This window comes from Orycteropus afer, unplaced genomic scaffold (genome assembly GCF_000298275.1).
Source record: "Orycteropus afer afer isolate SDZICR_OR568_19922 unplaced genomic scaffold, OryAfe1.0 scaffold00120, whole genome shotgun sequence".
In the NCBI taxonomy this organism is placed as follows: domain Eukaryota; kingdom Metazoa; phylum Chordata; class Mammalia; order Tubulidentata; family Orycteropodidae; genus Orycteropus; species Orycteropus afer.
Genome location: NW_006921707.1, coordinates 1,137,138 through 1,151,426, shown reverse-complemented (window position 1 = coordinate 1,151,426; position 14,289 = coordinate 1,137,138). Strand labels below are relative to the sequence as shown.

Genomic DNA, 14,289 nt, shown 5'->3' with positions numbered 1-14,289 from the left:
AGTGATACTGCCTCGGAAACCCAAGGAGGGGTCGCTATGAGTCAGGGCTGACTCGACGGCACATAACAACAACAACAACAACATTCTTCCTCTGTTGCTTCAGGTGAATGAAGACCAATGTTTATACCTTGTAGGGCCACTTTCTGGGTTTTAAGATACCAGTTACTATGCAGTGGACTAGGAGCTAGAAACAGAAGTATATTATACAAATTCATTGGGATGTCCTGCAAAACCATGAACTTATATCCCCAAACCAAGGAAATAAATCCTGTGAGGTGTTCAGTTATGCATAAGCAGGCTCAGCCTCCCTTTTTTCTGTTTTTTTAAAAAAATTTAGTGGTTGGAAAAATCAAATGAAGAATAATATTTTGTGACACATAAAATTAGGTGAAATTCAACTTTCCTTGTCCATAATAAAGTTTTATTGAAACATAGTAATGCTTATTCATTAGATATTAGCTATGGCTACTTTTGTAGTGGGAGCTCTGGTACATAGTGCCTAAGGCACTTGACTGCTAACCAGAAGGCTAGTGGTTCAAACCCACCAGCCACTCCTCGGAAGGAAGATGGGGCAATCTACTTCCATGGTGATACTGCCTCAGAAACCCAAGGAGGGGTCGCTATGAGTCAGGTCCGACTGGACGGCAAATAACAACAACAGCAACAACTTTTGTGGTACAATGACAGAAATGATTAGTTGAAAAAGAGACCATATGGCATACAAAGCCTAAAATATTAACTATATACCCTTTACAGAAAAAGTTTGCTGGCCTCTGCTATAAGGCATAACTGACAAGTAACCTCCAGCCTACATTAATCACTTGTTTCTCTTTGTCTTATAGTTCACTTTGTACATGTTATTTGTTGTTATTGTTGGTGTCTCTCAAGTTGGCTCCCAACTCATGATGATCCCATGCACAATATGATCAGACAGTTGAGATTCACAGTTTTCACTAGCTAATTTTTGAGAAGTAGACTGTCAGGCCTTTCTTCTTAGCTCATCTTCATCTGGAAGCTCTGCTGAAACCTGTTCAGCATCACGGCAACATGTAAGCCTCCACTGACAGAGGGGTGGTTGCTATGCAAGAGATATATTTTCAAGAATAGAACCCAGGTCTCCTAAACAGAAGATAAGAATTCTACCACTGAAGTAGGAAAGCTCCCAAAATTTGCACATTACTGATTCATGCATTAAGTTTCAAATCATTTTAAATAGTAGAGCATTATTCTTACATTCCATGAACACATGGAACAGTGAGGACTGAATTATAATTAGTTGTTTATATATATATATGTGTGTTTTCTCCAGGTGTTCATGAACTCTGTAAGCTCCTTTAAGGGAAAAGCAATGTCTTTTTCACTGTTGTATGCTGACAGTTTAGCTGAACACATGCACATTGGAGGTACTCAGTATGTGTTTATAGAGTGAATTAATGGCTTTGAAGTTTACCTTCAAAATGTAATTCTTCACTTTATTTTGAAATATAGTGTATTTAAATTGAACATTGCTCTGAATTGTACCCAATACCTTTTCCTCCACTTCTTTAATATGAATTCTTTTGAAAATTTATTTCACTTTCCCAATCAAAAATGTCCATTATGGCCACCTCTTCAGAAGTGCTGGTGATGCAGTGGTCAAGTGCTCAGCTGCTAATTGAAAGATTGGCAGTTCAAACCCAACAAGTGCTCTGTAGCAGTCTACTTCTGAAAAGATTTATAGCCTTGGGAACTCTGTGGTGGCAGTTCCTCTCTGTCCTATAGGGTTGCTATGAGTCAAATTGACTCAACAGCAGTAGTTTTTTCATTAGTTCTTGTTCACCAATGTCCTAATCGAGTCTGAGGTGACTATGCAAGTCATCCTCAAGATATCTTCAAACATAGAAAGTGTTTCTATGGACATGCAATGGACATAGAACATTAGAGATGACAGAAGCTAAGAACACAATTAGTTAAGGACTCCTGAAACCTCCCGAAGCCCAGTGGGGACAATTTTATCTTTGTTTGATTATTTATATGGAGATTACAAATGGGGAGGAATTGTATCCTAGTTACACAGAAATATTTTCTTTCCTTTTCCCCAGCAAGTACAAATTGAAAGCAACTATTTCCTCCAGAAGTTACTGGGTAGTGCAAACTGTTAATATGTTCAGCTGCTTACCTAAAGATTGGAGATTTGAATCCACCAGAAGCACCTTGGAAGAAAGGCCTGACAATCTATTTTCAAAAAATATCAGCCTTTGAAAACCCTGTAGAGTACAGTTCTCCTCTGACACATATCAGGTCACAATGAGTTGGAAGCAACTCGATGGCAACTAGGGCTAGTTATTTCCTCCTAGTCCCAACTTTCTCTTTTTCATCCCACAGTCACACAGAGTAACATTATCTGGCTTTTTAAAGCTTACAATATTAAGAGCATGTTCAAAATCATCACTCTCCCCATCAGAAAAGGCAGACAAAGACAGGGAAAATTAGGCCAGTTTTCCCTCATGAGTTCTATCACGTGTTTTCATGAAAGATGAACTTCTCTAGTCCATTTCACCCAGAAGAAATGTGCTTTGAGTACCTATCTGATATTAAAGTCCAAAAAAGGTGATTAAGCAAAGTTCATGACTGTCCATTAAAATGCACAAATGTTCTATTAAAGAAAAGAAACCCCAAATGAGATCTTTATGTACATGCATATTCATGCAATCCTGACAATTTCTAGATTTTCCCACATACAGTTAATACTTTCTCCTTCAGCCCCCTATTTTATAGCACCTAACATAGATTAGTTCAAAATATCCTTCATTGTTAATGAAGGAATATGTGAATGAATAGGTTTGCTAAATCAGCATTTTGTCCTCCAACTTAAACCAATGTTTTTAACAGAGATTTTATTCCTGTGTTTTAATGTAGTGGTGATTTTCCTGTGGTTTTACATTGGATACCATTGTCTCCCTCATATATTTTCTTAAGCCTTAATTGCCTGGTTCAATGTCAGATAAAATTTGATGTGCCAGTGTATAATAAATGTGCAAATTTGCACACGCCCTTTAGGAATTTATGATTACATTCAATCAAATATCTTCAAATGTCACTATGTTCTATTGTGACGAATCAAACACTACTTCTTAAATAGAAATTTTTGAAACTCCAAAATCTAGTGATTAGACAAAGAAAATGCTGAAGTAAGTACAGGCAGGCTATTAACCTAATATGTCAGAGTACATTCAATTTAAGATGCATCCTTGAAACTCATTGTATGTAGTACACTAACTGATAATCTTGTATTACTTAACCAGTTACTCAATTATTTAATGGTGTGTGTATAACATTCAATCAATCAATGTAAAATTAAAAGCTTTGGTTAATCAGTGTAATTTTTCTACTTTTTTATTAAACAAATGTTTTATCTAATAAGTCCAATGAATTGAAGGCTTTAGTATGATATGGCATTTATTAGGGTGAACTCAGCCATTCAGAATGAGGTTCATTCCAACATCAATTTGAAGAGGCCTGTAATTATAACTTCTTATAGTTGGAAGTCAATCAACAGATGTTTTATAAGCATCAATAGACATAGCAGTGTTTTAGGCATTGGGGGAAAACAAATTAAGTATAAAATATGGAACCTGACCTTAACAGTCTCATCATCTAGTTCAAGACAGATGGCTAGTACTCATAAAGCAGACAGAAGTATTAGAAGGTATCCCCATAATTAAGGCATTTTGTGGTACACATTAAAACTGTTACAAAGATTCAGAGGAAGGAGCTACATGAAGGCTGGGGACAATGGAGAAGTCTTTTCCTTTATTCTTTCCTTCCTTCCTACCTCTTTTTTTCTTTTAATTTATCTATTACTTGATGTATACTAGGACCCAGCAATACAAGGATGATTTAACATTAGTCATTCCCTCACAGAGACCACATCTATTAGGAAAAAAAAAAAAACAGTGTGTTATACAGAGGCAGTAGCATGAGCAATTCTCGATAACGGTGAGATTTGAGCTGGCAAGGCTTCAGATTGATGGAAGAAAAGGGAGAAGACATTCAAGGCATAAAAACACAATATGTCAAGGCAGAAATATAATTCTTCCACGATTTCCTTCGTATATCTGATGTTTACCAATGGGCAGGCATATAGCAGATGTTCAATAACTATTTGTGGAGCTAATTAATTAACAGTATATTACTGGAACAAAAAGGACACTGACTTGGATAAATGTTTCATTTTGAAGACTAAGGAGAAATAAGTAGAGTTCTCTGAATGGGCCTGAATATAGAGGTGCCTCCAGGCTGAGAAAAGAATTTATACTTGCTGCAGAATTATGTCTGCTTTTGGTCAGAGTGGTGATAAATGAGCATGGTGATCAATGAAGATGAGTGCGGCATTCATGTATAGACTCAACTGTGTGATAGTTTATAATGTAGGAATGGGCAAGATATAAACCAAGGAAATATGAGGAACTCATACTGGAGAAGCATGGCTGAGTATCTGAAACTATTTGTGTGACTAGGTTTGGGATTTCAGGGTTTCAGCAAAATTGACTTCCTTGAACTGAATATGGTTAATAAGAAATTAAGGACAGGATTTTTTACATGAGTAAAGCCAGAGAGCCAGTGGGAAACAAAAGTTATACAGATAAACACATAAACACCTGAAATGATCAGACGGGCTCTGTGAACAGAAGTATGCTCTAGGCCCAAGGATAGATTGAGCTGAGGCTAATCTTGCACAGACACCAGTGATACAAAATACCTGCTTACATAAACAATAGAAGACAGACACAGAGTAATCCCTCACAGACAACCAGACACTATGGGAGAGAGATCCAATAGATCTACTGTCTCAGGACCATAGTACTGGGGGACACCAGACTCAATTGGCACAACAAAATATACAAAAGCATTGCTCCACATCCTACATTGGTGAGTAGCTACTGGGGTCTTAAAAGCTTTCAAGCAGCCATCTAAGATGCAGCTAATGGTCTCCTAGCATCGGAAGTGAAGAAGAACACACACACACAAAAAAAAAACAAGGGCATTTAGAAGCAATCAGCCCTAAGACATGATGGCCCTCGAGACCAGAAGAGCTGGATGGTGCCTGGCTACCAATGCCAACCACTCAGGAAAGGATTACATCTGGAGATCTTGGATAGAGTGGGAGGGAAAACTTGGAACAAAATCCAAAAACTCAATAATGATCAGAATTACTGGTCAGATGAAATCTGGTGAGACTCCCAATATTTGGCCCTGGAAACATTCTGTGCCTGGAATAAAATGAACCCCCAGGGGCGGGCTCTCAGCCCAATAGTTAACAAGATATACACGCAGACTACTCAACCCAGGATGACACACCCACATACTCTATGGTAATACATCCCTTAGAGCAATAAACCATGGGACACCAGAGGACCAACGTTCAAATTGAGGAAATGCAGGACAGAAAAAAAAAAAAAAAATTAAGGCATTTTTACACAAGTAAAACCAGAGAGTCAATGGTATACAAAAGTTGGGGAATTTAATCCAATCATGATAGATGTCATGTCTTTGGCTCTCTTTAGTGGGCTTGATATGTGTTTGTGTACAGGTATGCATGTTATATAGCTTGAAACATACATGAGCCAGTTATGCTTCAGAATATTTTAAGACGGAAACGCTTTTTACCTAATAGTCTGGGAAAATTAGAATCTATCACTATTGAAGAGCAAAGGCTCACAGTGATGAAGAAGGTGGCCAGAATAGTGAGAATTGCTTTCCATCAATACAAGGATAAAATGAAGCTTCTTCTTTTAAAGACAGGATTGGCCTTATTGACTCACTGACTGGTTCTAATCAAAGTCCTCAGAAATTGGTAATGGCAAGTAGGAAATTGTGCCTGGAAATATTGATATGGCAAAGCTATTCTGGATCTTTACATCACCTTAGGTTTAATCTTCACATTTTTGCTGACTAAAACTTGGCCTTAAAAAAGTCGATTGGCTAAGTAGTGCTGATTTTTTTTTTTTTTTAAGTGCTGCTCCAAAGCCATCAGGATTTCTCTGATCTACTAAGCTCATAAACATACAGCATGCTGAGTTAGCACCATGCCCCTACCTTCATGGCTCACTCTACCAGGTGTAATGTCTCACTTGCTGCTACTCACTGCTGCATCCATCAAACTTATACACTTACTGCCTCTGATCTTGAGCTGAGTTTTAGCTTAGGTCCTAACCCAGAAATAAATAAGTCCTAAAGTCAGCACCTGACTCAAAATAGAATAAATATTTGTGCTATTTTCTCACTGGATGGGTGCCCTCAATATCAGCAAAAGTTTATAGATACTTCATCTCCAAGAAGTAGGGTTGTTGTGAAGAATCTCTTATATACAAGGACACCAATTAGTCTCCATTTAATAAAGACTAGGCTTTAACTCATCAATTTTTCTATTGCTTCCTTCTTACAGCCATAGAGGTAACAGAATAATAGTTACTACTTTGGGAATGCAAGCCCAGCTACCTTTGTTTTCTCTAGTAGGTTGTTTTTCATTAACATTTCCTTGTGGCCATAGAAGGAGCTATGGTGGTGTAGTAGTTAAGGCATTTGGCTGCTAACCAGAAGGTCAGTGTCAAACTCACCACCTGCTCCATGGAAGAAAGATGAGGCAGTATGCCTCCATAAAGATGTACAGCCTTGGAAACCTGATGGGGGTCGCTATGAGTTTGAATTGGCTTGATGGGACTGAGCTTTTTTTTTTTGCTTTGTGGCTGTGGAGCTAAATGGGGTCTGGGGGTCTTTCCTTGGCCTGAGAAGATTCTGGAAGGTGCACATACTGTAAAAAAACCAAACTCACTGTTGTCAAGTCAGATCCAACTCATAGCAACCCCTCCTTGGGTTTCTGAGGAGGTTATCATTATGGAAGTAGATTGCCCAATCTTCCTTCCAAAGAGTGGCTGGTGGGTTTGAATTGCCAGCCTTGTGGCTAGCAGTCAAATGCCTTATGCACTACACCACAGCACCAGATCTCCTGTAGTCATATATATTTGCTTCTATATCTTACAAATCACCCTTTCCTTACCATGGGGGCAATCTGAAACTAATTGTGTGGTTTTACTCGGAAAGAAAGTGCAGTAGGTCCCAGCCATAAGAACATTCTAAGCAAAATATATTTACCATGTGGACTTGTTTAGTCAGTAAAAATCCTCAGAAAAGGGCTCTACTTTTGCTGGTTTTCCTTCCCTGTACATGTTTTCACAGAAATATAATTGAAAGTGGATAGTTTAAGAGAGACCTCAAGTATTCAGTATTTCTTGGTCAAGTGTTATCTTCAGGAATATTGCTGATTCGTCTTTAGGATCTCAGTTTCAAAATAATTGAGTTTCTCCCAGTAACTCACTCTCTGCTTTGTATCTCAGGCACATGAATGGATTTTGTACCTTATTCCTGACACTGCCTTCTATTATGTTGGTCATTTATGTTCTCATTCTCAAGATGACTGGACAGTTAGTCAAGTGACTGCTTCTTCCCTACTTGTATGACACTCTTAATTGCAGGCTTAAGAGGACATATGACCAACTTGTGCATTTTTTAGAATCATCTCCTGGTCTAGGATTTGCCATTGTATTCATATTTAAGTCTCAGAAAAACTGATTATGCCTCTACCTAACTATGATAGTTAAGGTTATATATTAACTTGACTGGGCCTGGTTTCGAATGGCTGGACACTTAGATGTAGTTATTCTCCATGGTGAGACTGGTAATTAATTCCATGGTGGAATTAACTGTGAGCAGCTGAGCAGCTGCCTTAGTGATGTGGTCTGGTTCTAGTATATAAGAAGACACTTTGAGAAAGGTCTCAAGTTTTAGCACATCTGGATCCTGCATTTGGCCAAGTTTTCATCTCAATGGACTGCCATGTTGTCTGCCAATCTTTGGACTGTTTATGAACTTGAATTTGTGGCCTGCCATGTTCTTTAATAATCTTGGGACTGTGCCTTTTTACTTGCTGACCTTGGATGTACAAGGCTCAAGAGCCAGCAGTTGTCTGAGTTAGGATAAGCCTCCAGCTTCAGTGGACCAGGAGCAAGACGCAGAGGTAAAGCACAAGATTGAGGGGCTTTTACCAATCTCCTAGAGCTGGCACTTTGATCTTGGACTTCTAGCCTCCTAAACTGGGAGAGAACAAATTCCTTTTTGTGAAAGCCATACATTTATGGTATTTTCTGTTAGAGCAGAACTAGAGAACCCAAACACTATAATCCTGGACTCCCTCTACTAAACTTCTGTCTGTCCTGTCTCTAGAATACTGATAATATCCCTAAGACAATTCCTACTCTGTACCACAATTCTAAGAAAATAATAGAGGAAGTGTCATGTCTTTGTTACCAGACTGACCAGAATTTCTAGTCCAGTTATAGGATTTTAATATTGAATGTCATTTAACTTCTCTTACCTATTATATCCTCATCTCTAAAAATTGGATCAATAATGTGAACCTTATATCTTGGTTCTTGAGAATTAAATGAGTTAACACTTGTCAGGTCAATATAAATGCTAGCCCTCACCCTATGACTGGGATGGGGTCATCTCCTCTTTCTGTCTCCCTCCTATTTCTGCCTTCTTTCTTTCCTTTCTTCCAAAAACAGTTATTTAGTGTCAGGCCCTGTGGATGTACTGACTCACAGCCTAGTATTGGAGACAGAGGTAGGAATTAATAACTTCAGTATACTCTATAAATGCCATAATAATGGTGTATAGAATACTGGAAGACTGAGAATGAAGCAATGGCCACAGGACACAAAAGTCTCTCACCACTAGCTAGACAGGATCTGTTCTCTAAAAAAGATAAAGCATAGAAAAGGTTCGTTTGGAGTTTGTAGCTGAATATGCCTTCTATAAAATATTTCATTATGAATGAATGATATATTACTATTACATATGAAATTCTACTCACTCCCTCACTCCCAAAAAAAAAAATCCTCATGTCTCTAAGCACTTAATACTTAAATAGTTTTCTACTATTTACCATATAACTCTTTATTATATAGTTATTGGTCTTAGAAAATGAATATGTGTCACTACTGTAGGCTAATAAAGATCTCTGTACTGGCTGCAAATGTTACTTTTATAATTAGTGGAATTCTATAACCTGAGGTATCTGAAAGGGAAGAACAATATATAGGTGTGAATGTCAAATTATCCTTTTAAATACCCTTCTGTTCAGGCTTTCTAGAAACATGAATGAAAGCAGTTGATTCATCCTTTATCTTCCTTTGCATGAAAAAAAAAAAAGAAATCCAGCATGCAAAACTACTTGATCTTTAATCAAAATATAAAGTTCCTTTCAACACAGACACATGAAGAGAGATGCAGACTCATGCACACAGTTAATCTGGAAAATTGAGAGGAGTCCCTTCCCCTTTTCTTCTCAGTAGCAGAGTTTATTGCCAGTTTTAGCTTCCACTTTTTTTTTTTTTTTTAATAAACATAAAGGCACAGTTGGTGATGGTGGTTAAGGTAGAGCCAGAATGAAGGGCATTAAGTTTGTTACTGTGGTCTGGAATGTAAGCTCCTTACCAAATCCTCATAGAAGTGATGTGAGAACATTCAACTTCCTTACCTTTCTCCTGCATTTCTGCCTAGAAGAAGTGAGCTTCCTTAGTTTTTCTCCCTCGTGACTCAGAGGTGCTGCCACCTCATTTTCTCAAGTAAGAAGCAGAGGATGATGTAATCTGCAGATGTGATTGGTGTATTGATTTCTTTAGAGGGGAAGTTTTTTTTTTTTTTTTTAATCTTTAGGGGGAAAGACCTGTCTTTGAGAGAAAGATTTTTATGATTATGTGTGATTAATAGCATACTTCACACTTAAGATTACAAGATGATGAAAATCAAGCTTGATTCATTTAGGAAAGCCGGCAAGGATTGACTGTGATTTTGCCAAATTGTAGTTTTACCAAGGACTGTCACAGAAATCATGTCACTGGGCTTGCACTGCAGCATGATGAGGTAGGTAGGACAGCACTTCTCATTCCAATTTGTAGCTGAAACAACTGCACCTTCCCAGAGATGTGCTTTTTCAGTCACGTGGGTAGCATGTCTCATAACTAGACCTCACACCTGTTGTTATTGTTAGATGCTATAGAGTTGGCCATCTACTCATGATGACCCCAAATACAATGGAAAGAAATACTGCTTGGTATTGCACCATCTTCACGATCCATGGCAAATTGGACAAGTGTAGTCCATAAGGTTTTAACTGATTGCAGAAGTAGATTTCTAGGCCTTTCTTCCTAGTCAATCTTAGTCTTAGCTCTGCAGAAATTATTCAGCATCATAACAATATGCAAGCCTCCACTGACAGATGGTTGGTGGCAGTGCATGAAACATAGTGGTCAGGAATCTAAACTGGGTCTCCTGCCTAGAAGGCAAGAATTCTTCCATTGAATCACCAATGTCCTCATACCTCAAACCTACCTTTTCTAATTCAAATGTACAGACAATCTCCGGGTTACTAACTTTAGACATGGATAACTCACACTTGCCCTTAAATGTTATATAACTTTGTGCCCTCACTTTGAAACAATTGAACCAGTCCCTACTGGCAATAAAATTCTTCATCACAATCACCTTCACTTGCTGCAAGTGCAGGTTTCAAATCATTGAAAAGGCATTGAGCCTTTTCTTGCATTAACTCACCCACTGCCGTTGAGTCGATTCCAACTCATAGTGACCCTACAGGACATAGGGTTTCCGAGGCTATAAATCTTTATGGAAGCAGACTGCCTTGTCTTTCTCCTGCGTAGCAACTAGTGAGTTCAAACTGCTGACCTTTTCGTTAGCAACCAAATACCTTAACCACTGTCACCAGGTCTCCTTCTTGCACTAACGTAAGGCTAAGTAAGAACTGTATGCCCTTTTTCAGACTTACATCCAAATTAAATTTACAGATATGCTTACAAACAGATCTTGTTCATAACTTGGGGTCTACCTGTATTGCATTTCTACTGATCCCTATTCCCCTCTCAGCTAAGATGTATCCATGTTTGCCTGCTACACTTTTGTTTTAATATGGTTGAATTATTTCAACTAACTTAACTTTAAAAAAAAAAAAAAAACTAGCAAATAATCTAAATTTAACTATACTTTCTCCTGAGACTTTAGGTAGATAAAATACCTAAAAGTAGTTCATGTTTAGCAACAAGTAAAATTAATCTAGAAATATATGTATGTATGTATGTACAACTCACTGCCGTCAAATCAGATCCGACTCAAAGCAACCCCTCCTTGGGTTTCCAAGGAAATATCACTACGGAAGTAGATTGCCCAACCTTCCTTCCAAGGAGTGGCTGGTGGGTTGGAACCACCAGCCTCCTGTTAGCAGTTAAATGTCTTAGGCACTGCACCACCAGAGCTCCCATATGTATGTATAGATATTTATTTATTAATTTATGGAAAATATATATTAACTACTAAAAAATGCTATAATTTAGTATTACCTTTGCATTAAGTGGTACTCTCCAAAAATCACACTCACTACCATCAAGTTGATTCCAATTCACAGCATCTCCCATTGGGTTCCCAAGGCTGTAAATCTTTACAGAAGCCGACTGTCTCATCTTTCTTCTGCAGAGTGACTAGTGGGTTCAAACCACTGACCTTCTGGTTAGCAGCCAAATGCCTTCACCACTACACCATCAGAACTCCTTAAATGATACTATAGTTACCTAAAATAGCTTTATTAGTGAAAAAGGACCTACTGAAAGATTGTTTATGGCAAGATAGATGAAAACACAATAAACCCTTTTTGATCCTTGTGCCTAGAGGAAGAGGTGGGGAGTCAGTGACTATTTAAATGATATAGGAAGACGAGAAAGAAGGGAAGCAAAAGGTGGCAGGCTGCCATCATTTTAACTATAGTTTAAATTTATATTTTAAAACATTAATAATAATTTGTATGAATCAAGTAATTTGGCTTCATGCATTGCCCTAAACAAAAATGGGAACTACTCAGAGGTGGAAAGATTAGTGACAAAGAAGCAGGGTTTGAACTGATTAATTCTGGTTCAACCGCCTGCTGACAATTTCATTTTCACCCTAGTCTGATTCAGTATATCTGGAATGGGAAGAATCACCTGAAGATGTTAAAACATAGATTCTGATTCAGTATATCTAGGGTGGAAAAGCAAATTCTCAGCAGGAGTTGAACCAGAATGAACAGTTTGAAGCCCTGCAAAGAAGCCTGCTTAGTGGTAGCAGCTGCTTCTTAGGAAATAAATGATCCCAAATTATATTATACAGTTCAGTGTACTATGTAATATTAAGTAGATATCCTCAGACAGTGTGGTCAGGAGCATCTGAGGAGATTACTAAGATTTCAATTATAGACCCTCCTTCAAAGTTAAAAATCTCTGGGTGGCACAAATGGTTTGCCATAAGCTGCTTACCAAAAGTCTAGTGGTTCCAACCGACCCAGTGGCACTATGGAAGAAAGACCTGATAATCTACTATCATAGAGATTACAGCCAAGGAAACCCTAAAGCACTCATTTCTATTCTGAAACACATGGGGTTGTCATGAGTTGTAATCAATAGCAACCATTTGATTTCTGATTTTTGGTTCTCCATGGTGGAGGAGCTCTAGTGGCATAGTGCCTAAGACATTTGACTGCTAACCAGAGGGCTGGTGGTTCAACCCACCAGCCACTCATCAGAAAGATGATTAGGCGATCTACTTCCGTAGTGATACTGTCTCAAAAGGGAGCTCTGGTAGCGTAGTGCCAAAAGCACTTAACTGCTGACCAGAAGGCTGGCGGTTCAAACCTACCAGCCACTCCTCGGAAGGAAGATGGGGCAATCTACTTCCGTAATGATACTGCCTCAGAAACCCAAGGAGGAGTCGCTGTGAGTCGGATTTGACTCAAAGGCAGTGTGTTTGGTTTGGTTTTGGTTGTGGTGGTCCTGATTGACATGATGGGATCCAGGAATCCGTATTTTAATACGCTAGGTGATTCTTATAGTGGTGGTCTGAAGACCATACTTTAAGAATTTCTAATTCAAGTGGTGGTCATTCTTTAAAAATATTAGTGTTTCTCTGCTTTCTTACTAAGAGAAGGAAAATAGATGTCTCCAATTAAAATGGTCATAATTTGTGTTTAAACTCCAAAAAGCAAACTCACTGCTATCAAGTTGGATCCAGCTCATAGTGACCCCTCCTTGGGTTTCTGAGATAGTATCACTACGAAAGTAGATTGCCCAATCTTCCTTCCAAGGAGTGGCTAGTGGGTTTGAACTGCCAGCCTTCTGGTTAGTAGTCAAATGCATCAGGCACTATGCCACCAGAGTTCCTAATTTGTGTTTAATAATGGATTAATATTATGTGAAATGTTGACCTTTTCTCAAAGACAGAATGAAAATAATGTACTGAATAAAGGGATTTACCAAACTTAATCTTTGCTTTATTAAAAGAAAATTAATGTAGTCTGTATCCACAGTCTGGTCAAATTAGTGGGAATTCCATATCTATTCTTTTAATCTACATTCACTCAGCTATTCTTTCAATTGCTTGTCTAGAGTGAATTCATCAGATTTTGCCCTATCTTGTTTTTGCAAGAAAACTGTATAGTGATACTGATGCTCTTTTCAGGATAGGGTGTGGGCCAGTGTGGGGAAGAGCCTGAACTGCATTATTGCCATGGTGGATAGACTAATTGAAGGAGATGGTTGTAGTGAAGGCAGTGGCGGCAGCAACAAAGATGAAGAAAAGGACCCTTCTCAAGCAAACTCCATCATATCTCACCCAAGAGGTAAGAAACTATTTTCTCTCAATCATGATTGAGTAAATAAAATGAAAGATCATGCATGGTAAAGTGAGATAGAAAAAGAGGAGTCAATAGTGCCTTTGATGAAAGTGCTGATAGAATGCTTTTCCGCTCCTCTGGCTTGGATGATGGAAGGCTATTTATCAAATTGTGTTTCAGTTGTGTTTTCAGAACTGTTTGAAATGCTCTTTTTTTTTTTTCCTATTGCTACATAAAAACTTTCTTGAAAGAAGAGAAGTGGTTTTTCTTTTTTTTTTAAAGAGGTCTGACATGCTTTAATTTGCTTTTACAAAGTTCCCCCAAATTTTGTTAGGAAAGAAAACAGGTATCTGCCCTTAACCTTTGGAAACCTTGAGGGATATCAGAACACAATAACTCAAAATAGCCTCTGAACAGAATACAAGATGATAGAATGTTTTGACTGTATTCTGAGGAATATTTTTGTGAATTTTCTCAAAAATACATAAGAGAGTTCGACTCTGAGGAAAGTGCTTTTATATTATTTCAATAAC

At 38.1% G+C, this 14,289-nt stretch overlaps 1 protein-coding gene across 1 annotated transcript in view; it reads left to right on the top strand.

Moving 5' to 3' along the window:
- Window positions 1-14,289, top strand: part of INPP4B (inositol polyphosphate-4-phosphatase type II B) — a 601,242-nt gene that overhangs the window by 504,815 nt on the left and 82,138 nt on the right. The window contains exon 16 of the mRNA XM_042781432.1: window positions 13,603-13,762. Coding sequence (XP_042637366.1) covers window positions 13,603-13,762 — 160 coding nt within the window. The remainder of the gene's footprint in view (window positions 1-13,602; window positions 13,763-14,289) is intronic.